The sequence below is a fragment of the Oncorhynchus masou genome, unplaced genomic scaffold (genome assembly GCF_036934945.1).
Source record: "Oncorhynchus masou masou isolate Uvic2021 unplaced genomic scaffold, UVic_Omas_1.1 unplaced_scaffold_1077, whole genome shotgun sequence".
Lineage (NCBI taxonomy): Eukaryota > Metazoa > Chordata > Actinopteri > Salmoniformes > Salmonidae > Oncorhynchus > Oncorhynchus masou.
In genome coordinates, this window is record NW_027000482.1 from 179,165 (window position 1) to 207,074 (window position 27,910).

Here is a 27,910-nt window from a genome sequence, read left to right on the forward strand (position 1 = left end):
CACTGTTTATTATAAGAATTAGTTATCAGGCTAATCAGGGTGTAGATTACAGCATTATATCAGGCTAATAAAGGTGTAGATTACAGCATTATATCAGGCTAATCGGGGTGTAGATTACAGCATTATATCAGGCTAATCAGGGTGTAGATTACAGCATTATATCAGGCTAATAAAGGTGTAGATTACAGCATTATATCAGGCTAATAAAGGTGTAGATTACAGCATTATATCAGGCTAATCGGGGTGTAGATTACAGCATTATATCAGGCTAATAAAGGTGTAGATTACAGCATTATATCAGGCTAATCAGGGTGTAGATTACAGCATTATATCAGGCTAATCAGGGTGTAGATTACAGCATTATATCAGGCTAATAAAGGTGTAGATTACAGCATTATATCAGGCTAATCAGGGTGTAGATTACAGCATTATATCAGGCTAATCAGGGTGTAGATTACAGCATTATATCAGGCTGATCAGGGTGTAGATTACAGCATTATATCAGGCTAATAAAGGTGTAGATTACAGCATTATATCAGGCTAATCAGGGTGTAGATTACAGCATTATATCAGGCTAATCAGGGTGTAGATTACAGCATTATATCAGGCTAATCGGGGTGTAGATTACAGCATTATATCAGGCTAATCAGGGTGTAGATTACAGCATTATATCAGGCTAATCGGGGTGTAGATTACAGCATTATATCAGGCTAATAAAGATGTAGATTACAGCATTATATCAGGGTGTAGATTACAGCATTATATCAGGCTAATCGGGGTGTAGATTACAGCATTATATCAGGCTAATCAGGGTGTAGATTACAGCATTATATCAGGCTAATCAGGGTGTAGATTACAGCATTATATCAGGCTAATAAAGATGTAGATTACAGCATTATATCAGGGTGTAGATTACAGCATTATATCAGGCTAATCGGGGTGTAGATTACAGCATTATATCAGGCTAATCAGGGTGTAGATTACAGCATTATATCAGGCTAATCGGGGTGTAGATTACAGCATTATATCAGGCTAATCAGGGTGTAGATTACAGCATTATATCAGGCTAATAAAGGTGTAGATTACAGCATTATATCAGGCTAATAAAGGTGTAGATTACAGCATTATATCAGGCTAATAAAGGTGTGGATTACAGCATTATATCAGGCTAATCAGGGTGTAGATTACAGCATTATATCAGGCTAATAAAGGTGTAGATTACAGCATTATATCAGGCTAATCAGGGTGTAGATTACAGCATTATATCAGGCTAATCAGGGTGTAGATTACAGCATTATATCAGGCTAATCAGGGTGTAGATTACAGCATTATATCAGGCTAATCAGGGTGTAGATTACAGCATTATATCAGGCTAATCGGGGTGTAGATTACAGCATTATATCAGGCTAATAAAGGTGTAGATTACAGCATTATATCAGGCTAATCAGGGTGTAGATTACAACATTATATCAGGCTAATCGGGGTGTAGATTACAACATTATATCAGGCTAATCGGGGTGTAGATTACAGCATTTAATCAGGGTGTAGATTACAGCATTATATCAGGCTAATCGGGGTGTAGATTACAGCATTATATCAGGCTAATAAAGGTGTAGATTACAGCATTATATCAGGCTAATCAGGGTGTAGATTACAGCATTATATCAGGCTAATAAAGGTGTAGATTACAGCATTATATCAGGCTAATAAAGGTGTAGATTACAGCATTATATCAGGCTAATCAGGGTGTAGATTACAGCATTATATCAGGCTAATCAGGGTGTAGATTACAGCATTATATCAGGGTGTAGATTACAGCATTATATCAGGCTAATAAAGGTGTAGATTACAGCATTATATCAGGCTAATCAGGGTGTAGATTACAGCATTATATCAGGCTAATCGAGGTGTAGATTACAGCATTATATCAGGCTAATCAGGGTGTAGATTACAGCATTATATCAGGCTAATCAGGGTGTAGATTACAGCATTATATCAGGCTAATCAGGGTGTAGATTACAGCATTATATCAGGCTAATCAAGGTGTAGATTACAGCATTATATCAGGGTGTAGATTACAGCATTATATCAGGCTAATAAAGGTGTAGATTACAGCATTATATCAGGCTAATAAAGGTGTAGATTACAGCATTATATCAGGCTAATCGGGGTGTAGATTACAGCATTATATCAGGCTAATCGGGGTGTAGATTACAACATTATATCAGGCTAATCGGGGTGTAGATTACAGCATTATATCAGGGTGTAGATTACAGCATTATATCAGGGTGTAGATTACAGCATTATATCAGGCTAATAAAGGTGTAGATTACAGCATTATATCAGGCTAATAAAGGTGTAGATTACAGCATTATATCAGGCTAATAAAGGTATAGATTACAGCATTATATCAGGCTAATAAAGGTGTAGATTACAGCATTATATCAGGCTAATCGGGGTGTAGATTACAGCATTATATCAGGCTAATCGGGGTGTAGATTACAGCATTATATCAGGCTAATCAGGGTGTAGATTACAGCATTATATCAGGGTGTAGATTACAGCATTATATCAGGCTAATCGGGGTGTAGATTACAGCATTATATCAGGCTAATCAAGGTGTAGATTACAGCATTATATCAGGCTAATAAAGGTGTAGATTACAGCATTATGTCAGGCTAATAAAGGTGTAGATTACAGCATTATATCAGGCTAATAAAGGTGTAGATTACAGCATTATATCAGGGTGTAGATTACAGCATTATATCAGGCTAATAAAGGTGTAGATTACAGCATTATATCAGGCTAATCGGGGTGTAGATTACAGCATTATATCAGGCTAATAAAGGTGTAGATTACAGCATTATATCAGGCTAATCAAGGTGTAGATGACAGCATTATATCAGGCTAATCAGGGTGTAGATTACAGCATTATATCAGGCTAATCAGGGTGTAGATTACAGCATTATATCAGGCTAATCGGGGTGTAGATTACAGCATTATATCAGGCTAATAAAGGTGTAGATTACAGCATTATATCAGGCTAATCAGGGTGTAGATTACAGCATTATATCAGGCTAATAAAGGTGTAGATTACAGCATTATATCAGGCTAATCAGGGTGTAGATTACAGCATTATATCAGGCTAATCAGGGTGTAGATTACAGCATTATATCAGGCTAATCGGGGTGTAGATTACAGCATTATATCAGGCTAATCAAGGTGTAGATTACAGCATTATATCAGGCTAATCAAGGTGTAGATTACAGCATTATATCAGGCTAATCAAGGTGTAGATTACAGCATTATATCAGGCTAATAAAGGTATAGATTACAGCATTATATCAGGCTAATAAAGGTGTAGATTACAGCATTATATCAGGCTAATCAGGGTGTAGATTACAGCATTATATCAGGCTAATCAAGGTGTAGATTACAGCATTATATCAGGCTAATCAAGGTGTAGATTACAGCATTATATCAGGCTAATCGGGGTGTGGATTACAGCATTATGTCAGGCTAATAAAGGTGTAGATTACAGCATTATATCAGGCTAATCGGGGTGTGGATTACAACATTATATCAGGCTAATAAAGGTGTAGATTACAGCATTATATCAGGCTAATCGGGGTGTAGATTACAGCATTATATCAGGGTGTAGATTACAGCATTATATCAGGCTAATCGGGGTGTAGATTACAGCATTATATCAGGGTGTAGATTACAGCATTATGTCAGGCTAATCGGGGTGTAGATTACAGCATTATATCAGGCTAATCGGGGTGTGGATTACAGCATTATATCAGGCTAATCAGGGTGTAGATTACAGCATTATATCAGGCTAATCGGGGTGTAGATTACAGCATTATATCAGGCTAATCAGGGTGTGGATTACAGCATTATATCAGGCTAATCAGGGTGTAGATTACAGCATTATATCAGGCTAATAAAGGTGTAGATTACAGCATTATATCAGGCTAATCAGGGTGTGGATTACAGCATTATATCAGGCTAATCAGGGTGTAGATTACAGCATTATATCAGGCTAATCAGGGTGTGGATTACAGCATTATATCAGGCTAATCGGGGTGTGGATTACAGCATTATATCAGGCTAATAAAGGTGTAGATTACAGCATTATATCAGGCTAATCGGGGTGTAGATTACAGCATTATATCAGGCTAATCAGGGTGTAGATTACAGCATTATATCAGGCTAATCAGGGTGTAGATTACAGCATTATATCAGGCTAATAAAGGTGTAGATTACAGCATTATATCAGGCTAATAAAGGTGTAGATTACAGCATTATATCAGGCTAATCGGGGTGTAGATTACAGCATTATATCAGGCTAATCGGGGTGTAGATTACAGCATTATATCAGGCTAATCGGGGTGTAGATTACAGCATTATATCAGGCTAATAAAGGTGTAGATTACAGCATTATATCAGGCTAATCAGGGTGTAGATTACAGCATTATATCAGGCTAATCGGGGTGTAGATTACAGCATTATATCAGGCTAATAAAGGTGTAGATTACAGCATTATATCAGGCTAATAAAGGTGTAGATTACAGCATTATATCAGGCTAATCAGGGTGTAGATTACAGCATTATATCAGGCTAATCAAGGTGTAGATTACAGCATTATATCAGGCTAATAAAGGTGTAGATTACAGCATTATATCAGGCTAATAAAGGTGTAGATTACAGCATTATGTCAGGCTAATAAAGGTGTAGATGACAGCATTATATCAGGCTAATCAGGGTGTAGATTACAGCATTATATCAGGCTAATCGGGGTGTAGATTACAGCATTATATCATGCTAATCGGGGTGTAGATTACAGCATTATATCAGGCTAATCAGGGTGTAGATTACAGCATTATATCAGGCTAATAAAGGTGTAGATTACAGCATTATATCAGGCTAATAAAGGTGTAGATTACAGCATTATATCAGGCTAATCAGGGTGTAGATTACAGCATTATATCAGGCTAATCAGGGTGTAGATTACAGCATTATATCAGGCTAATCAAGGTGTAGATTACAGCATTATATCAGGCTAATAAAGGTGTAGATTACAGCATTATATCAGGCTAATCAATATGTAGATTACAGCATTATATCAGGCTAATCGGGGTGTAGATTACAGCATTATATCAGGCTAATCAGGGTGTAGATTACAGCATTATATCAGGGTGTAGATTACAGCATTATATCAGGCTAATCAGGGTGTAGATTACAGCATTATATCGGGGTGTAGATTACAGCATTATATCAGGCTAATCGGGGTGTAGATTACAGCATTATATCAGGCTAATAAAGGTGTAGATTACAGCATTATATCAGGCTAATCAAGGTGTAGATTACAGCATTATATCAGGGTGTAGATTACAGCATTATATCAGGCTAATCAGGGTGTAGATTACAGCATTATATCAGGCTAATCAGGGTGTAGATTACAGCATTATAACAGGCTAATCAAGGTGTAGATTACAGCATTATATCAGGCTAATAAAGGTGTAGATTACAGCATTATATCAGGCTAATCGGGGTGTAGATTACAGCATTATATCAGGGTGTAGATTACAGCATTATATCAGGCTAATCGGGGTGTAGATTACAGCATTATATCAGGGTGTAGATTACAGCATTATATCAGGCTAATCAGGGTGTAGATTACAACATTATATCAGGCTAATCAGGGTGTAGATTACAGCATTATATCAGGCTAATCAGGGTGTAGATTACAGCATTATATCAGGCTAATCAGGGTGTAGATTACAGCATTATATCAGGATAATAAAGGTGTAGATTACAGCATTATATCAGGCTAATCAGGGTGTAGATTACAACATTATATCAGGGTGTAGATTACAGCATTATATCAGGCTAATAAAGGTGTAGATTACAGCATTATATCAGGCTAATAAAGGTGTAGATTACAGCATTATATCAGGCTAATAAAGGTGTAGATTACAGCATTATATCAGGCTAATAAAGGTGTAGATTACAGCATTATATCAGGCTAATAAAGGTGTAGATTACAGCATTATATCAGGATAATAAAGGTGTAGATTACAGCATTATATCAGGCTAATCAGGGTGTAGATTACAGCATTATATCAGGCTAATAAAGGTGTAGATTACAGCATTATATCAGGCTAATCAGGGTGTAGATTACAGCATTATATCAGGCTAATAAAGATGTAGATTACAGCATTATATCAGGCTAATCAGGGTGTAGATTACAGCATTATATCAGGCTAATCAGGGTGTAGATTACAGCATTATATCAGGCTAATCGGGGTGTAGATTACAGCATTATATCAGGCTAATCGGGGTGTAGATTACAGCATTATATCAGGGTGTAGATTACAGCATTATATCAGGCTAATCGGGGTGTAGATTACAACATTATATCAGGCTAATCAGGGTGTAGATTACAGCATTATATCAGGCTAATAAAGGTGTAGATTACAGCATTATATCAGGCTAATCGGGGTGTAGATTACAGCATTATATCAGGCTAATCGGGGTGTAGATTACAGCATTATATCAGGCTAATCAGGGTGTAGATTACAGCATTATATCAGGCTAATCAAGGTGTAGATTACAGCATTATATCAGGCTAATCGGGGTGTAGATTACAGCATTATATCAGGCTAATCAGGGTGTGGATTACAGCATTATATCAGGCTAATCTGGGTGTAGATTACAGCATTATATCAGGCTAATCGGGGTGTAGATTACAGCATTATATCAGGGTGTAGATTACAGCATTATATCAGGCTAATCGGGGTGTAGATTACAGCATTATATCAGGCTAATAAAGGTGTAGATTACAGCATTATATCAGGGTGTAGATTACAGCATTATATCAGGCTAATAAAGGTGTAGATTACAGCATTATATCAGGCTAATCGGGGTGTAGATTACAGCATTATATCAGGCTAATCGGGGTGTAGATTACAGCATTATATCAGGGTGTAGATTACAGCATTATATCAGGCTAATCGGGGTGTAGATTACAGCATTATATCAGGCTAATCGGGGTGTAGATTACAGCATTATATCAGGCTAATCGGGGTGTAGATTACAGCATTATATCAGGCTAATCAAGGTGTAGATTACAGCATTATATCAGGCTAATCAAGGTGTAGATTACAGCATTATATCAGGCTAATAAAGGTATAGATTACAGCATTATATCAGGCTAATCAGGGTGTAGATTACAGCATTATATCAGGGTGTGGATTACAGCATTATATCAGGCTAATAAAGGTGTAGATTACAGCATTATATCAGGCTAATCAGGGTGTAGATTACAGCATTATATCAGGCTAATAAAGGTGTAGATTACAACATTATATCAGGCTAATCGGGGTGTAGATTACAGCATTATATCAGGGTGTAGATTACAGCATTATATCAGGGTGTAGATTACAGCATTATATCAGGCTAATCGGGGTGTAGATTACAGCATTATATCAGGCTAATCAGGGTGTAGATTACAGCATTATATCAGGCTAATCAAGGTGTAGATTACAACATTATATCAGGCTAATCGGGGTGTAGATTACAGCATTATATCAGGATAATAAAGGTGTAGATTACAGCATTATATCAGGCTAATCAGGGTGTAGATTACAGCATTATATCAGGCTAATAAAGGTGTAGATTACAACATTATATCAGGCTAATCGGGGTGTAGATTACAGCATTATATCAGGCTAATCGGGGTGTAGATTACAGCATTATATCAGGGTGTAGATTACAGCATTATATCAGGCTAATCGGGGTGTAGATTACAGCATTATATCAGGGTGTAGATTACAGCATTATATCAGGCTAATCGGGGTGTAGATTACAGCATTATATCAGGCTAATAAAGATGTAGATTACAGCATTATATCAGGCTAATCAGGGTGTAGATTACAGCATTATATCAGGCTAATAAAGGTGTAGATTACAGCATTATATCAGGCTAATCGGGGTGTAGATTACAGCATTATATCAGGCTAATCGAGGTGTAGATTACAGCATTATATCAGGCTAATCAGGGTGTAGATTACAGCATTATATCAGGCTAATAAAGGTGTAGATTACAGCATTATATCAGGCTAATCGGGGTGTAGATTACAGCATTATATCAGGATAATAAAGGTGTAGATTACAGCATTATATCAGGCTAATCAGGGTGTAGATTACAGCATTATATCAGGCTAATAAAGGTGTAGATTACAGCATTATATCAGGCTAATCGGGGTGTAGATTACAGCATTATATCAGGCTAATCAGGGTGTAGATTACAGCATTATATCAGGCTAATCAGGGTGTAGATTACAGCATTATATCAGGCTAATCAGGGTGTAGATGACAGCATTATATCAGGCTAATCAGGGTGTAGATTACAGCATTATATCAGGCTAATAAAGGTGTAGATTACAGCATTATATCAGGCTAATAAAGGTGTAGATGACAGCATTATATCAGGCTAATCAGGGTGTAGATTACAGCATTATATCAGGCTAATAAAGGTGTAGATGACAGCATTATATCAGGCTAATCAGGGTGTAGATTACAGCATTATATCAGGCTAATCAGGGTGTAGATTACAGCATTATATCAGGCTAATCAGGGTGTAGATTACAGCATTATATCAGGCTAATAAAGGTGTAGATTACAGCATTATATCAGGCTAATAAAGGTGTAGATTACAGCATTATATCAGGCTAATCGGGGTGTAGATTACAGCATTATCTTCTCTGAATGTGTGAACTTGTGCTTTTTGAAAGAGTAAAGTCTTGAAAAGCTCTTCTTGCAGTCAGAGCAGTGATAGGGTTTCTCTCCTGTGTGTATTCTTCGGTGTGTCCCAAGATCGGCTCTATGTGCAAACTTCTGCCCACATTCAGAGCACTCGTATGGTTTCTCTCCAGTGTGAATCCGCATGTGTCCTTCCAGTGCCCTGGCAGAGGAGAGACTAGCACCGCACTGGGAGCAGCAGTGAGGTTTATCTTCTGTGTGTCTGACCTCATGTTCTTTCAGAGATCTGTTGTTAGTGAAACTCAGCTCGCACTTAGAGCAGTGGTATGGCTTTTCTCCTGTGTGAATTTGCATGTGAATTTTCAGGTGATCGGACCGTCCAAATCTCCTCTGGCAAACATTGCAGCTGTGTGGTTTCTCACCTGTGTGAATTCTCTGGTGTTTGTACAGGGCTGAATTAGTGGCAAAGCTTAATTTACAGTGGGAACAGTGGAAGGGTTTCTGTCCAGTGTGTGTTCGCTTATGCTGTTCTAGAGAATTAGATGATCCAAGCTTCTTACCGCACTGTGGGCATTGGTATCCTTTCTCTCCAGTGTGCACAATGTTATGTGACCAGAGCCCACTCTTAACAGCAAACCTCATCCCACACTCAGTACATTGGTGGGGCTTCTCACCAGTATGTCTTAGCTGGTGACATCTTAAAATACAAATCAGTCTGAAGCTTTTACCACAGTCAGCACAATGGTAAGGTTTCTCCCCTGTGTGAATCCTCTGGTGTAGTCTGAGTAATTTAGAAGAGGAATAGCTTCCCCGCACAGCTCACAGTGGTGAGGCTTTTCTCCTGTGTGTATTCGTTTGTGTTCAAAGAGTGTTGAGGCTTGTTTGAAACTCTTCCCACACTCAGAGCAGTGGAACGGTCTCTCTCCAGTGTGAATCCGCCAGTGAGCTTTTAAGCTTTGTGATGTAGCAAATCTCTTCCCGCAGTCAGAGCAACAGTGTGGTTTTTCGCCGGTGTGTTTTATTCTCTCGTGTATCCGTAAACCACTGGAGTATGTAAATCTCTGCCCACATTCTGAGCACTGGTACGGTTTCTCTCCAGTGTGAATCCGCATGTGTCCTTCCAGTGCCCTGGCAGAGGAGAGGCTAGCTCCACACTGGGAGCAGCAGTGAGGTTTTTCTACTGAGTGTATGATCTGGTGTGACTTCAGATTGAATCTCTGATTGAATCTCTTCCCACATTGATCACAGCTATAAGGTTTCTCTCCAGTATGAATTCTCTGGTGTTGTCTAAGGTTTGCTGAAGAGGTAAACCTCTTCCCACAGTCAGAGCAGCAGTGAGATTTCTTCCTTGAGGGTCTCTGCTGTTGTTTCTCTTGGTGTTCTGATCTTGAGAGACTTTTCTCTGCCTCCTCATTATCATGATGTTGTTTAGCCTCCCCAGATGACAAGCCCCTTCTACTGAGAGAGTGACGGTTTGGACTGTCCCCTGTGAAGCAAAGACAGACAGTTATGGTTCCTTCATATCGAAGACAGATTTAGCCCCAGCTTTTCTAGTAACCGAATTTAAGCATTTAAAATCTTCAATGTAAAATCGTATTAAATCTTCAAATTGTCAATGTATCCAAGGGTGTAGGGTTGTAATGATTCTACATCTTTTAAACAGATTGTATTTAGTGGTAATTAATGACATTCAGGGAGTGTCCCAAAATACATTTATATAAGAACATAAACCCACCGAGCACCGGTGTTTTCCTGCAGTCGACCAGCAGCACAGACAGCCTCTTCAGACCCAGCAGTAAGGTGTCACCAGGAGAGGTACGACCCGGGGACTCCGGGAGGGGTAGGGGGGAGGAGGGTAGGGGGGAGGAGGGTTGGAGGGAGAGTGTTTCCTGTTAACTCAAAAAGAGAGGAGGAGTGTTGTCATATTGGTACAAAACAATAATGATCTAAAACAAGTCTTCAACAATTAAACCTTTGTCCAGAAAACTGGATTTCCTCTGAGTTGTTCCTGATGTCCCATTATAGTCTAGTCTGCTGTTATCGTTGTTAGTGTTAACACATAAAATAAGAAAAAAATTGTTCATGAAATCTGAAAAGTACAATAATAACAAAAGTATCATGGCCCCAAGACGGAGCAGGACCATGGTGGGGCCTGGCCGTGGCCCCAAAACAGAGCAGGCCCATCGTAGCCATGTAACAGTGAGAAACTGGAGCCGGCCAATGGAGGTCTGAGCCCTTTGGGTAAAACACTGGGGGAAATCCATTGTGAAAATTTGCCAAAATATCCACCTGGTAGCCTATGTTGTGTTATCATTGTTAGTGTTGCATCATGGGAACTTGGTAGCCTATGTTGTGTTATCATTGTTAGTGTTGCATCATGGGAACTTGGTAGCCTATGTTGTGTTATCATTGTTAGTGTTGCATCATGGGAACTTGGTAGCCTATGTTGTGTTATCATTGTTAGTGTTGCATCATGGGAACTTGGTAGCCTATGTTGTGTTATCATTGTTAGTGTTGCATCATGGGAACTTGGTAGCCTATGTTGTGTTATCATTGTTAGTGTTGCATCATGGGAACTTGGTAGCCTATGTTGTGTTATCATTGTTAGTGTTGCATCATGGGAACTTGGTAGCCTGTTGTGTTATCATTGTTAGTGTTGCATCATGGGAACTTGGTAGCCTATGTTGTGTTATCATTGTTAGTGTTGCATCATGGGAACTTGGTAGCCTATGTTGTGTTATCATTGTTAGTGTTGCATCATGGGAACTTGGTAGCCTATGTTGTGTTATCATTGTTAGTGTTGCATCATGGGAACTTGGTAGCCTATGTTGTGTTATCATTGTTAGTGTTGCATCATGGGAACTTGGTAGCCTATGTTGTGTTATCATTGTTAGTGTTGCATTATGGGAACTTGGTAGCCTATGTTGTGTTATCATTGTTAGTGTTGCATTATGGGAACTTGGTAGCCTGTACTCAGAAATGGATGGGCATGAAAGCCATCTGCTTCTCCCAGACCACGTGCTGACAGAGTCTGGAGTTCACCAGTTATTTAATATAATCAAATCATTCCAATCTCATTTAAAAAGTAAAACGGGTAGTTGACAAAAAAATTATATATATATTTGAGATTCTTCAAAATAGCCACCCTTTGCCTTGTTGATAGCTTTGCACACACTTGGCATTCTCTCAAACCCCAGTAGGAAGACTACTTTTTACACTGTGTTGGTTTGCCCCAGTAGGAAGACTACTGTTAGCACTGTGTTGGTTTGCCCCAGTAGGAAGACCACAGTTAACACTGTGTTGGTTTGCCCCAGTAGGAAGACTACTTTTTACACTGTGTTGGTTTGCCCCAGTAGGAAAACTACTGTTAGCACTGTGTTGGTTTGCCCCAGTAGGAAGACCACAGTTAGCACTGTGTTGGTTTGCCCCAGTAGGAAGACTACTGTTAGCACTGTGTTGGTTTGCCCCAGTAGGAAGACCACAGTTAGCACTGTGTTGGTTTGCCCCAGTAGGAAGACCACAGTTAGCACTGTGTTGGTTTGCCCCAGTAGGAAGACTACTGTTAGCACTGTGTTGGTTTGCCCCAGTAGGAAGACTACAGTTAGCACTGTGTTGGTTTGCCCCAGTAGGAAGACCACAGTTAACACTGTGTTGGTTTGCCCCAGTAGGAAGACCACAGTTAACACTGTGTTGGTTTGCCCCAGTAGGAAGACTACTGTTAGCACTGTGTTGGTTTGCCCCAGTAGGAAGACTACTGTTTACACTGTGTTGGTTTGCCCCAGTAGGAAGACCACAGTTAACACTGTGTTGGTTTGCCCCAGTAGGAAGACCACAGTTAACACTGTGTTGGTTTGCCCCAGTAGGAAGACCACAGTTAACACTGTGTTGGTTTGCCCCAGTAGGAAGACTACAGTTAGCACTGTGTTGCCCCAGTAGGAAGACTACTGTTAGCACTGTGTTGGTTTGCCCCAGTAGGAAGACTACTGTTTACACTGTGTTGGTTTGCCCCAGTAGGAAGACCACAGTTAGCACTGTGTTGGTTTGCCCCAGTAGGAAGACTACTGTTAGCACTGTGTTGCCCCAGTAGGAAGACCACAGTTAGCACTGTGTTGGTTTGCCCCAGTAGGAAGACTACTGTTAGCACTGTGTTGGTTTGCCCCAGTAGGAAGACTACTGTTTACACTGTGTTGGTTTGCCCCAGTAGGAAGACCACAGTTAGCACTGTGTTGGTTTGCCCCAGTAGGAAGACTACAGTTAGCACTGTGTTGGTTTGCCCCAGTAGGAAGACTACTGTTAGCACTGTGTTGGTTTGCCCCAGTAGGAAGACCACAGTTAACACTGTGTTGGTTTGCCCCAGTAGGAAGACCACTGTTAACACTGTGTTGGTTTGCCCCAGTAGGAAGACCACAGTTAACACTGTGTTGGTTTGCCCCAGTAGGAAGACTACTGTTTACACTGTGTTGGTTTGCCCCAGTAGGAAGACTACTGTTTACACTGTGTTGGTTTGCCCCAGTAGGAAGACCACAGTTAACACTGTGTTGGTTTGCCCCAGTAGGAAGACCACAGTTAGCACTGTGTTGGTTTGCCCCAGTAGGAAGACCACAGTTAACACTGTGTTGGTTTGCCCCAGTAGGAAGACCACTGTTAACACTGTGTTGCCCCAGTAGGAAGACCACAGTTAACACTGTGTTGGTTTGCCCCAGTAGGAAGACCACAGTTAACACTGTGTTGGTTTACACAGTAGTGTTATCAGTTCAGACCCCAACCAAGGAGCATCAAAAGTCGTGCTATAAACTCACAGACAACACAAAGATTCCGTGATGCCCTTCCAGACTCCCTCTGTCTACCCAAGGATGTCAGAGGACAAAAATCAATTAACCACCTAACTGAGGAACTCAATTTAACCTTGCTCAATACCCTAGATGCAGTTGCACCCCTAAAAACTAAAAACATTTCTCATAAGAAACTAGCTCCCTGGTATACAGAAAATACCCGAGCTCTGAAGCAAGCTTCCAGAAAATTGGAACGGAAATGGCGACACACCAAGCTGGAAGTCTTCCGACAAACTTGGAAAGACCAGTACCGTGCAGTATCGAAGAGCCTTTACTGCTGCTCGATCAGCCAATTTTTCCAACTTAATTAAGGAAAATAAGAACAATCCGAATTACAGCTGTAGTCAGAAGTCAAGGATCAAACATTCAACTGATGTCTCTCCTGAGTTCTGCCCCCAACAACGAGCAGGCAGTATCTTATACACCTTATGGTGAGATCTCCCATGTCAAAACCTGCATTTGCAACTTAAAAGAACAAAATATTCTTAACACAAGGTTTGAGAACCTGTCTCAGCAGTATGCAAATCTGCCCTAGTTTCAGAGAAAAACAGACACTGTCTCTCTGTGTCTCGCAATCACCCACAGTCCCTTTTCTCACCTTTTGTATACTACAGTAGACCTAACTAACCAGACTAATTATAATATACTACAGTAGACCTAACTAACCAGACTAATTATAGTATACTACAGTAGACCTAACTAACCAGACTAATTATAGTATACTACAGTAGACCTAACTAACCAGACTAATTATAGTATACTACAGTAGACCTAACTAACCAGATTAATTATAGTATACTACAGTAGACCATTCGGACTAATTATAGTATACTACAGTAGACCTATCTAACCAGACTAATTATAATATACTACAGTAGACCTAACTAACCAGACTAATTATAATATACTACAGTAGACCTAACTAACCAGACTAATTATAGTATACTACAGTAGACCTAACTAACCAGACTAATTATAATATACTACAGTAGACCATTCAGACTAATTATAATATACGACAGTAGACCTAACTAACCAGACTAATTATAATATACTACAGTAGACCTAACTAACCAGACTAATTATAGTATACTACAGTAGACCATTCAGACTAATTATAGTATACTACAGTAGACCTATCTAACCAGACTAATTATAATATACTACAGTAGACCTAACTAACCAGACTAATTATAGTATACTACAATAGACCTAACTAACCAGACTAATTATAGTATACTACAGTAGACCTAACTAACCAGACTAATTATAATATACTACAGTAGACCTAACTAACCAGACTAATTAAAGTATACTACAGTAGACCTATCTAACCAGACTAATTATAGTATACTACAGTAGACCTAACTAACCAGACTAATTATAGTATACTACAGTAGACCTAACTAACCAGGCTAATTATAATATACTACAGTAGACCTAACTAACCAGACAAATTATAGTATACTACAGTAGACCATTCAGACTAATTATAGTATACTACAGTAGACCTAACTAACCAGACTAATTATAGTATACTACAGTAGACCTAACTAACCAGACTAATTATAGTATACTACAGTAGACCTAACTAACCAGACTAATTATAGTATACTACAGTAGACCTAACTAACCAGGCTAATTATAATATACTACAGTAGACCTAACTAACCAGACTAATTATAGTATACTACAGTAGACCTAACTAACCAGACTAATTATAGTATACTACAGTAGACCTAACTAACCAGACTAATTATAATATACTACAGTAGACCTAACTAACCAGACAAATTATAGTATACTACAGTAGACCATTCAGACTAATTATAGTATACTACAGTAGACCTAACTAACCAGACTAATTATAGAATACTACAGTAGACCTAACTAACCAGACTAATTAAAGTATACTACAGTAGACCTATCTAACCAGACTAATTATAGTATACTACAGTAGACCTAACTAACCAGACTAATTATAGTATACTACAGTAGACCTAACTAACCAGACTAATTATAGTATACTACAGTAGACCTAACTAACCGGACTAATTATAGTATACTACAGTAGACCTAACTAACCAGACTAATTACAGTATACTACAGTAGACCTAACTAACCAGACTAATTATAGTATACTACAGTAGACCTATCCATTCAGACTAATTATAGTATACAACAGTAGACCTAACTAACCAGACTAATTAAAGTATACTACAGTAGACCTATCTAACCAGACTAATTATAGTATAATACAGTAGACCTAACAAACCAGACTAATTATAGTATACTACAGTAGACCATTCAGACTAATTATAGTATACTACAGTAGACCTAACTAACCAGACTAATTAAAGTATACTACAGTAGACCTATCTAACCAGACTAATTATAGTATACTACAGAAGACCTAACTAACCAGACTAATTATAATATACTACAGTAGACCTAACTAACCAGACTAATTATAATATACTACAGTAGACCTAACTAACCAGACTAATTATAGTATACTATAATAGGTCTATCTAACCAGACTAATTATAGTATATTACAGTAGACCTAACTAACCAGACTAATTATAATATACTACAGTAGACCTAACTAACCAGACTAATTACAGTATACTACAGTAGACCTAACTAACCAGACGAATTATAGTATACTACAGTAGACCAGACTAATTATAGTATACTACAGTAGACCTAACTAACCAGACTAATTATAGTATACTACAGTAGACCTAACTAACCAGACTAATTATAGTATACTACAGTAGACCTATCCATTCAGACTAATTATAGTATACTACAGTAGACCTAACTAACCAGACTAATTATAATATACTACAGTAGACTTTACTAACCAGACTAATTATAGTATACTACAGTAGACCTAACTAACCAGACTAATTATAGTATACTACAGTAAACCTATCCATTCAGACTAATTATAATATACTACAGTAGACCTAACTAACCAGACTAATTATAGTATACTACAGTAGACCAAACTAACCAGGCTAATTATAATATACTACAGTAGACCTAACTAACCAGACAAATTATAGTATACTACAGTAGACCATTCAGACTAATTATAGTATACTACAGTAGACCTAACTAACCAGACTAATTATAGTATACTACAGTAGACCTAACTAACCAGACTAATTATAGTATACTACAGTAGACCTAACTAACCAGACTAATTATAGTATACTACAGTAGACCAAACTAACCAGGCTAATTATAATATACTACAGTAGACCTAACTAACCAGACAAATTATAGTATACTACAGTAGACCATTCAGACTAATTATAGTATACTACAGTAGACCTAACTAACCAGACTAATTATAGTATACTACAGTAGACCTAACTAACCAGACTAATTATAGTATACTACAGTAGACCTAACTAACCAGACTAATTATAGTATACTACAGTAGACCTAACTAACCAGACTAATTATAGTATACTACAGTAGACCTATCTAACCAGACTAATTATAATATACTACAGTAGACCATTCAGACTAATTATAGTATACTACAGTAGACCTATCTAACCAGACTAATTATAATATACTACAGTAGACCTAACTAACCAGACTAATTATAGTATACTACAGTAGACCTAACTAACCAGACTAATTATAGTATACTACAGTAGACCTAACTAACCAGACTAATTATAGTATACTACAGTAGACCTAACTAACCAGACTAATTATAATATACTACAGTAGACCTAACTAACCAGACTAATTATAGTATACTACAGTAGACCTAACTAACCAGACTAATTATAGTATACTACAGTAGACCAAACTAACCAGACTAATTATAGTATACTACAGTAGACCTAACTAACCAGACTAATTATAGTATACTACAGTAGACCATTCAGACTAATTATAGTATACTACAGTAGACCTAACTAACCAGACTAATTATAGTATACTACAGTAGATCTAACTAACCAGACTAATTATAATATACTACAGTAGACCTAACTAACCAGACTAATTATAGTATACTACAGTAGACCATTCAGACTAATTATAGTATACTACAGTAGACCTAACTAACCAGACTAATTATAGTATACTACAGTAGACCATTCAGACTAATTATAGTATACTACAGTAGACCTAACTAACCAGACTAATTATAGTATACTACAGTAGATCTAACTAACCAGACTAATTATAATATACTACAGTAGACCTAACTAACCAGACTAATTATAGTATACTACAGTAGACCATTCAGACTAATTATAATATACAACAGTAGACCTAACTAACCAGACTAATTATAGTATACTATAGTAGGTCTATCTAACCAGACTAATTATAATATACTACAGTAGACCATTCAGACTAATTATAGTATACTACAGTAGACCATTCAGACTAATTATAATATACTACAGTAGACCTATCTAACCAGACTAATTATAGTATACTATAGTAGGTCTATCTAACCAGACTAATTATAATATACTACAGTAGACCATTCAGACTAATTATAGTATACTACAGTAGACCATTCAGACTAATTATAATATACGACAGTAGACCTAACTAACCAGACTAATTATAGTATACTATAGTAGGTCTATCTAACCAGACTAATTATAATATACTACAGTAGACCATTCAGACTAATTATAGTATACTACAGTAGACCATTCAGACTAATTATAATATACTACAGTAGACCTATCTAACCAGACTAATTATAGTATACTATAGTAGGTCTATATAACCAGACTAATTATAATATACTACAGTAGACCATTCAGACTAATTATAGTATACTACAGTAGACCATTCAGACTAATTATAATATACTACAGTAGACCTAACTAACCAGACTAATTATAGTATACTACAGTAGATCTAACTAACCAGACTAATTATAATATACTACAGTAGACCTAACTAACCAGACTAATTATAGTATACTACAGTAGACCATTCAGACTAATTATAGTATACTACAGTAGACCTAACTAACCAGACTAATTATAGTATACTACAGTAGACCATTCAGACTAATTATAGTATACTACAGTAGACCATTCAGACTAATTATAGTATACTACAGTAGACCTAACTAACCAGACTAATTATAGTATACTACAGTAGACCATTCAGACTAATTATAATATACTACAGTAGACCTAACTAACCAGACTAATTATAATATACTACAGTAGACCTATCTAACCAGACTAATTATAGTATACTACAGTAGACCTAACTAACCAGACTAATTATAGTATACTACAGTAGACCTATCTAACCAGACTAATTATAGTATACTACAGTAGACCTAACTAACCAGACTAATTATAGTATACTACAGTAGACCTAACTAACCAGACTAATTATAGTATACTACAGTAGACCTAACTAACCAGACTAATTATAGTATACTACAGTAGACCAAACTAACCAGACTAATTATAGTATACTACAGTAGACCTAACTAACCAGACTAATTATAATATACTACAGTAGACCTAACTAACCAGACTAATTATAATATACTACAGTAGACCTAACTAACCAGACTAATTATAGTATACTACAGTAGACCTAACTAACCAGACTAATTATAGTATACTACAGTAGACCTAACTAACCAGACTAATTATAGTATACTACAGTAGACCTAACTAACCAGACTAATTATAGTATACTATAGTAGGTATATCTAACCAGACTAATTAAAATATACTACAGTAGACCATTAGACTAATTATAGTATACTACAGTAGACCTAACTAACCAGACTAATTATAGTATACTACAGTAGACCATTAGACTAATTATAGTATACTACAGTAGACCTAACTAACCAGACTAATTATAATATACTACAGTAGACCTATCTAACCAGACTAATTATAATATACTACAGTAGACCTATCTAACCAGACTAATTATAGTATACTACAGTAGACCTAACTAACCAGACTAATTATAATATACTACAGTAGATCTAACTAACCAGACTAATTATAGTATACTATAGTAGGTCTATCTAACCAGACTAATTATAATATACTACAGTAGACCATTCAGACTAATTACAGTATACTACAGTAGACCTAACTAACCAGACTAATTATAGTATACTACAGTAGATCTAACTAACCAGACTAATTATAGTATACTACAGTAGACCTATCTAACCAGACTAATTATAGTATACTACAGTAGACCTAACTAACCAGACTAATTATAATATACTACAGTAGACCTAACTAACCAGACTAATTATAATATACTACAGTAGGTCTATCTAACCAGACTAATTATAGTATACTACAGTAGACCTATCTAACCAGACTAATTATAATATACTACAGTAGACCTAACTAACCAGAATAATTATAGTATACTACAGTAGACCTAACTAACCAGACTAATTATAATATACTACAGTAGACCTAACTAACCAGACTAATTATAGTATACTACAGTAGACCTATCTAACCAGACTAATTATAATATACTACAGTAGACCTAACTAACCAGACTAATTATAGTATACTACAGTAGACCTAACTAACCAGACTAATTATAGTATACTACAGTAGACCTAACTAACCAGACTAATTATAATATACTACAGTAGACCTAACTAACCAGACTAATTATAGTATACTACAGTAGACCTATCTAACCAGACTAATTATAATATACTACAGTAGACCTAACTAACCAGACTAATTATAGTATACTACAGTAGACCTATCTAACCAGACTAATTATAATATACTACAGTAGACCTAACTAACCAGACTAATTATAGTATACTACAGTAGACCATTCAGACTAATTATAGTATACTACAGTAGACCTATCTAACCAGACTAATTATAATATACTACAGTAGACCTAACTAACCAGACTAATTATAGTATACTACAGTAGACCTAACTAACCAGACTAATTATAGTATACTACAGTAGACCTAACTAACCAGACTAATTATAGTATACTACAGTAGACCTAACTAACCAGACTAATTATAATATACTACAGTAGACCTAACTAACCAGACTAATTATAGTATACTACAGTAGACCTAACTAACCAGACTAATTATAGTATACTACAGTAGACCAAACTAACCAGACTAATTATAGTATACTACAGTAGACCTAACTAACCAGACTAATTATAGTATACTACAGTAGACCATTCAGACTAATTATAGTATACTACAGTAGACCTAACTAACCAGACTAATTATAGTATACTACAGTAGATCTAACTAACCAGACTAATTATAATATACTACAGTAGACCTAACTAACCAGACTAATTATAGTATACTACAGTAGACCATTCAGACTAATTATAGTATACTACAGTAGACCTAACTAACCAGACTAATTATAGTATACTACAGTAGACCATTCAGACTAATTATAATATACGACAGTAGACCTAACTAACCAGACTAATTATAGTATACTATAGTAGGTCTATCTAACCAGACTAATTATAATATACTACAGTAGACCATTCAGACTAATTATAGTATACTACAGTAGACCTAACTAACCAGACTAATTATAGTATACTACAGTAGACCAAACTAACCAGACTAATTATAGTATACTACAGTAGACCTAACTAACCAGACTAATTATAGTATACTACAGTAGACCTAACTAACCAGACTAATTATAGTATACTACAGTAGACCTAACTAACCAGACTAATTATAGTATACTACAGTAGACCAAACTAACCAGACTAATTATAGTATACTACAGTAGACCATTCAGACTAATTATAGTATACTACAGTAGACCTAACTAACCAGACTAATTATAGTATACTACAGTAGACCTAACTAACCAGACTAATTATAGTATACTACAGTAGACCTAACTAACCAGACTAATTATAGTATACTACAGTAGACCTAACTAACCAGACTAATTATAGTATACTACAGTAGACCATTCAGACTAATTATAGTATACTACAGTAGACCATTCAGACTAATTATAGTATACTACAGTAGACCATTCAGACTAATTATAATATACTACAGTAGACCTAACTAACCAGACTAATTATAATATACTACAGTAGACCTATCTAACCAGACTAATTATAGTATACTACAGTAGACCTAACTAACCAGACTAATTATAGTATACTAATGTAGACCTATCTAACCAGACTAATTATAGTATACTACAGTAGACCTAACTAACCAGACTAATTATAGTATACTACAGTAGACCTAACTAACCAGACTAATTATAGTATACTACAGTAGACCTAACTAACCAGACTAATTATAGTATACTACAGTAGACCAAACTAACCAGACTAATTATAGTATACTACAGTAGACCATTCAGACTAATTATAGTATACTACAGTAGACCTAACTAACCAGACTAATTATAATATACTACAGTAGACCTATCTAACCAGACTAATTATAGTATACTACAGTAGACCTATCTAACCAGACTAATTATAATATACTACAGTAGACCTATCTAACCAGACTAATTATAGTATACTACAGTAGACCATTCAGACTAATTATAATATACTACAGTAGACCTAACTAACCAGACTAATTATAATATACTACAGTAGACCTATCTAACCAGACTAATTATAGTATACTACAGTAGACCTAACTAACCAGACTAATTATAGTATACTACAGTAGACCTAACTAACTAGACTAATTATAGTATACTACAGTAGACCATTCAGACTAATTATAGTATACTACAGTAGACCTATCTAACCAGACTAATTATAATATACTACAGTAGACCTAACTAACCAGACTAATTATAATATACTACAGTAGACCTAACTAACCAGACTAATTATAATATACTACAGTAGACCTAACTAACCAGACTAATTATAGTATACTACAGTAGACCTAACTAACCAGACTAATTATAGTATACTACAGTAGACCTAACTAACCAGACTAATTATAATATACTACAGTAGACCTAACTAACCAGACTAATTATAATATACTACAGTAGACCTAACTAACCAGACTAATTATAATATACTACAGTAGACCTATCTAACCAGACTAATTATAGTATACTACAGTAGACCTAACTAACCAGACTAATTATAATATACTACAGTAGACCTAACTAACCAGACTAATTATAATATACTACAGTAGACCATTCAGACTAATTATAGTATACTACAGTAGACCTATCTAACCAGACTAATTATAATATACTACAGTAGACCTAACTAACCAGACTAATTATAATATACTACAGTAGACCTAAATAACCAGACTAATTATAGTATACTACAGTAGACCTAACTAACCAGACTAATTATAGTATACTACAGTAGACCATTCAGACTAATTATAGTATACTACAGTAGACCTAACTAACCAGACTAATTATAATATACTACAGAAGACCATTCAGACTAATTATAGTATACTACAGTAGACCTAACTAACCAGACTAATTATAGTATACTACAGTAGACCATTAGACTAATTATAGTATACTACAGTAGACCTAACTAACCAGACTAATTATAATATACTACAGAAGACCATTCAGACTAATTATAGTATACTACAGTAGACCTAACTAACCAGACTAATTATAATATACTACAGAAGACCATTCAGACTAATTATAGTATACTACAGTAGACCTAACTAACCAGACTAATTATAGTATACTACAGTAGACCATTAGACTAATTATAGTATACTACAGTAGACCTAACTAACCAGACTAATTATAGTATACTACAGTAGACCTAACTAACCAGACTAATTATAGTATACTACAGTAGACCTAACTAACCAGACTAATTATTTGTATACTATAGTAGGTCTATCTAACCAGACTAATTATAGTATACTACAGTAGACCTAACTAACCAGACTAATTATAGTATACTACAGTAGACCTAACTAACCAGACTAATTATAATATACTATAGTAGGTCTATCTAACCAGACTAATTATAGTATACTACAGTAGACCTAACTAACCAGACCAATTACAGTATACTACAGTAGACCTAACTAAACAGACTAATTATAGTATACTACAGTAGACCTAACTAACCAGACTAATTATAATATACTACAGTAGACCTAACTAACCAGACTAATTATAATATACTACAGTAGACCTAACTAACCAGACTAATTATAATATACTACAGTAGACCATTCAGACTAATTATAGTATACTACAGTAGACCTATCTAACCAGACTAATTATAGTATACTACAGTAGACCTAACTAACCAGACTAATTATAGTATACTACAGTAGACCTAACTAACCAGACTAATTATAGTATACTACAGTAGACCATTAGACTAATTATAGTATACTACAGTAGACCTAACTAACCAGACTAATTATAGTATACTACAGTAGACCTAACTAACCAGACTAATTATAGTATACTACAGTAGACCTAACTAACCAGACTAATTATAGTATACTACAGTAGACCTAACTAACCAGACTAATTATAGTATACTACAGTAGACCATTAGACTAATTATAGTATACTACAGTAGACCTAACTAACCAGACTAATTATAGTATACTACAGTAGACCTAACTAACCAGACTAATTATAGTATACTACAGTAGACCTAACTAACCAGACTAATTATAATATACTACAGTAGACCATTCAGACTAATTATAGTATACTACAGTAGACCTAACTAACCAGACTAATTATAGTATACTACAGTAGACCTAACTAACCAGACTAATTATAATATACTACAGTAGACCATTCAGACTAATTATAGTATACTACAGTAGACCTAACTAACCAGACTAATTATAGTATACTACAGTAGACCTAACTAACCGGACTAATTATAGGATACTACAGTAGATCTATCCATTCAGACTAATTATAATATACTACAGTAGACCTAACTAACCAGACTAATTATAGTATACTACAGTAGACCTAACTAACCAGACTAATTATAGTATACTACAGTAGACCTAACTAACCAGACTAATTATAATATACTACAGTAGACCTAACTAACCAGACTAATTATAATATACTACAGTAGACCATTCAGACTAATTATAGTATACTACAGTAGACCTAACTAACCAGACTAATTATAATATACTACAGTAGACCTAACTAACCAGACTAATTATAGTATACTACAGTAGACCTAACTAACCAGACTAATTATAATATACTACAGTAGACCTAACTAACCAGACTAATTATAGTATACTACAGTAGACCTAACTAACCAGACTAATTATAGTATACTACAGTAGACCTAACTAACCAGACTAATTATAGTATACTATAGTAGGTCTATCTAACCAGACTAATTATAGTATACTACAGTAGACCTAACTAACCAGACTAATTATAGTATACTACAGTAGACCTATCTAACCAGACTAATTATAATATACTACTGTAGACCATTCAGACTAATTATAATATACTACAGTAGACCTAACTAACCAGACTAATTATAATATACTACAGTAGACCATTCAGACTAATTATAGTATACTACAGTAGACCTAACTAACCAGACTAATTATAGTATACTACTGTAGACCATTCAGACTAATTATAGTATACTACAGTAGACCTAACTAACCAGACTAATTATAATATACTACAGTAGACCATTCAGACTAATTATAGTATACTACAGTAGACCTAACTAACCAGACTAATTATAGTATACTACAGTAGACCTAACTAACCAGACTAATTATAGTATACTATAGTAGGTCTATCTAACCAGACTAATTATAGTATACTACAGTAGACCTAACTAACCAGACTAATTATAGTATACTACAGTAGACCTAACTAGCCAGACTAATTATAGTATACTACAGTAGACCTAACTAACCAGACTAATTATAGTATACTACAGTAGACCTAACTAACCAGACTAATTATAGGATACTACAGTAGACCTAACTAACCAGACTAATTATAATATACTACAGTAGACCATTCAGACTAATTATAGTATACTACAGTAGACCTAACTAACCAGACTAATTATAGAATACTACAGTAGACCTAACTAACCAGACTAATTATAGTATACTACAGTAGACCTAACTAACCAGACTAATTATAGTATACTACAGTAGACCTAACTAACCAGACTAATTATAGGATACTACAGTAGACCTAACTAACCAGACTAATTATAATATACTACAGTAGACCTAACTAGCCAGACTAATTATAGTATACTACAGTAGACCTAACTAACCAGACTAATTGTAGGATACTACAGTAGACCTAACTAACCAGACTAATTATAGGATACTACAGTAGGTCTACCCATTCAGACTAATTATATTATACTACATTACTATTGCTCTATATTAGGGAGGAAATGCAAAACTGACCAGAGATCAGGGTCTATTCACCCTACACCTCTTCATCTGACCAGCTGTGTGTGCACGCGCTTGCATGTGTCTGTGTGTAACAGTAAAGACCAATAGTGAGTTTTGGGGAACAATAATCATGTTTTTTAGTTTCTCAAAATCATTGTCACGTAGTTAATAGTCAAAAACGGTCAACATCGAAAAGTGACAATTCAACGGTGACACACTGTGATCCATTGGCGGCTAAAGAAATGAGAGCATTGAACATGGAGATAGTTATATCCCTACTGCTGCATCGATACGCTATCATCGTCAACTAAGTAAAATACATAAGCATAAAAACCGGCAAATAAATCAGTAGAAAATATCTCGATGAAAATTCCGGTTCATTCAATGACATTCCTCTCTCTACTCTGCCTCCCTTTCTATCGGTCTTGACTTGAGCTATTGCTAGTGAAGTGCAACATTGTATCAAAACGTTAGAGTCTAGAAGCTGTCACTTGCTAACTTGCAACATTGTATCAACTAGCCTATTCCTGGCCCTCAGAGTTTCCTGCGCCAGTGAGCTTGGGACAGACGGCGTTTTTTTAAATGACATTTAAACTGGATATATGGGATCATCAGATCATGATGTTTTTGCTCTTTCACACCGAGGCTTGGTGATTATGCAAAGCTGTCATCTAGGCAAAGGGTGGCTACTTGAAGAATCTCTCAAATTTAAAATATTTTGTGGTTTGTTTTACTACATGATTCCATGTGTAATTTCATAGTTTTGATGTTTTCACTATTGTTCTACAATGTAGCAAAGAAAAACCCTTAAATGAGAGAACTTTTGACCCCTAGTGTAGTGTGTGTAGTGTACTACATTACTGGTCAAAAGTTGAGCCTGTTATGCGCAGCCTCCCATATATATATAACTGGTCTTGGCAGTGACCTAGTTCCGGCATCCGTTTGACTTTCAGAAGTAAAGTGTGTTTAGTTTAGCCTGTTATTTATATATATATATATATATATATATATATATATATATATATATATATATATATATATATATATATATATTTATATATTTATATTTATATATATATATATATTTATATATTTATATTTATATATATATATATATATATATTTATATTTATATATATATATCTAAAACTTTTGACGGGTAGTGTGTGTGTATATAAATATATATATATAAATATATATATATAAATATATATATATATATATATATATATATATAAATATATATATATATATATAAATATATATATATATATATATATATTTATATATATATATTTATATATTTATATATATATATATATAAATATATAAATATATATATATATACACACACACTACCCGTCAAAAGTTTTAGAACACCTACTCATTTAAGGGTTTTTCATTATTACATTATAGAATAATAGTAAAAACATCAGAACTATGAAATAACTCATATTGAATCATGTGGTAACCAAAAACGTGTTAAACAAACCACACAATATGTTATATCCGTTTGATTTGGATATATTCCCGCCCATATATATATATATATATGGGCGGGAAGGTATGCTACGCATAACAGGCCTAACTAAACACACTTTACTTTCCGAAAGTCAAACGGATGCCAGGAACTAGGTCACTGCCAAGACTAGTTAGATTATATATATAACTCACCTGATTCATTGTAAACACTTGTTTATTGTCGTTTGCAGAGTTCAGGAGAAGTGAACCAGATGAGATGTTTATCTCCAGTCTGTTGAATTGTAGATTAGGGAGGTAACGGACGGTTATATTTCAACATGTGAGGCTCTGCCTTCACATCCGTTCCACTGAAAACATTTCCTTCCGGT

The 27,910-nt window shown here is 35.4% G+C and overlaps 1 protein-coding gene across 1 annotated transcript; it reads right to left on the reverse strand.

The window, feature by feature from the left end:
• On the reverse strand, nt 1-27,862 carry LOC135529016 (zinc finger protein 239-like). Its single transcript, XM_064957972.1, has 3 exons — nt 27,735-27,862; nt 10,505-10,658; nt 1-10,255 (listed from the first exon to the last, which is right to left on the reverse strand). Exons 1-3 carry the CDS (start codon nt 27,741-27,743, stop codon nt 9,480-9,482), a joined length of 939 nt encoding a protein of 312 aa, XP_064814044.1. The 5' UTR covers nt 27,744-27,862; the 3' UTR covers nt 1-9,479.
• Between the last annotated feature and the right edge of the window lie 48 nt (nt 27,863-27,910).

Excerpts from the sequence above, each read along its gene's own strand:
- LOC135529016 (XM_064957972.1), bottom strand. Across the intron at positions 10,256-10,504 it reads CAGGAAAACACCGGTGCTCG|GGGACAGTCCAAACCGTCAC; the intron begins GTGGGTTTATGT and ends TTTGCTTCACAG.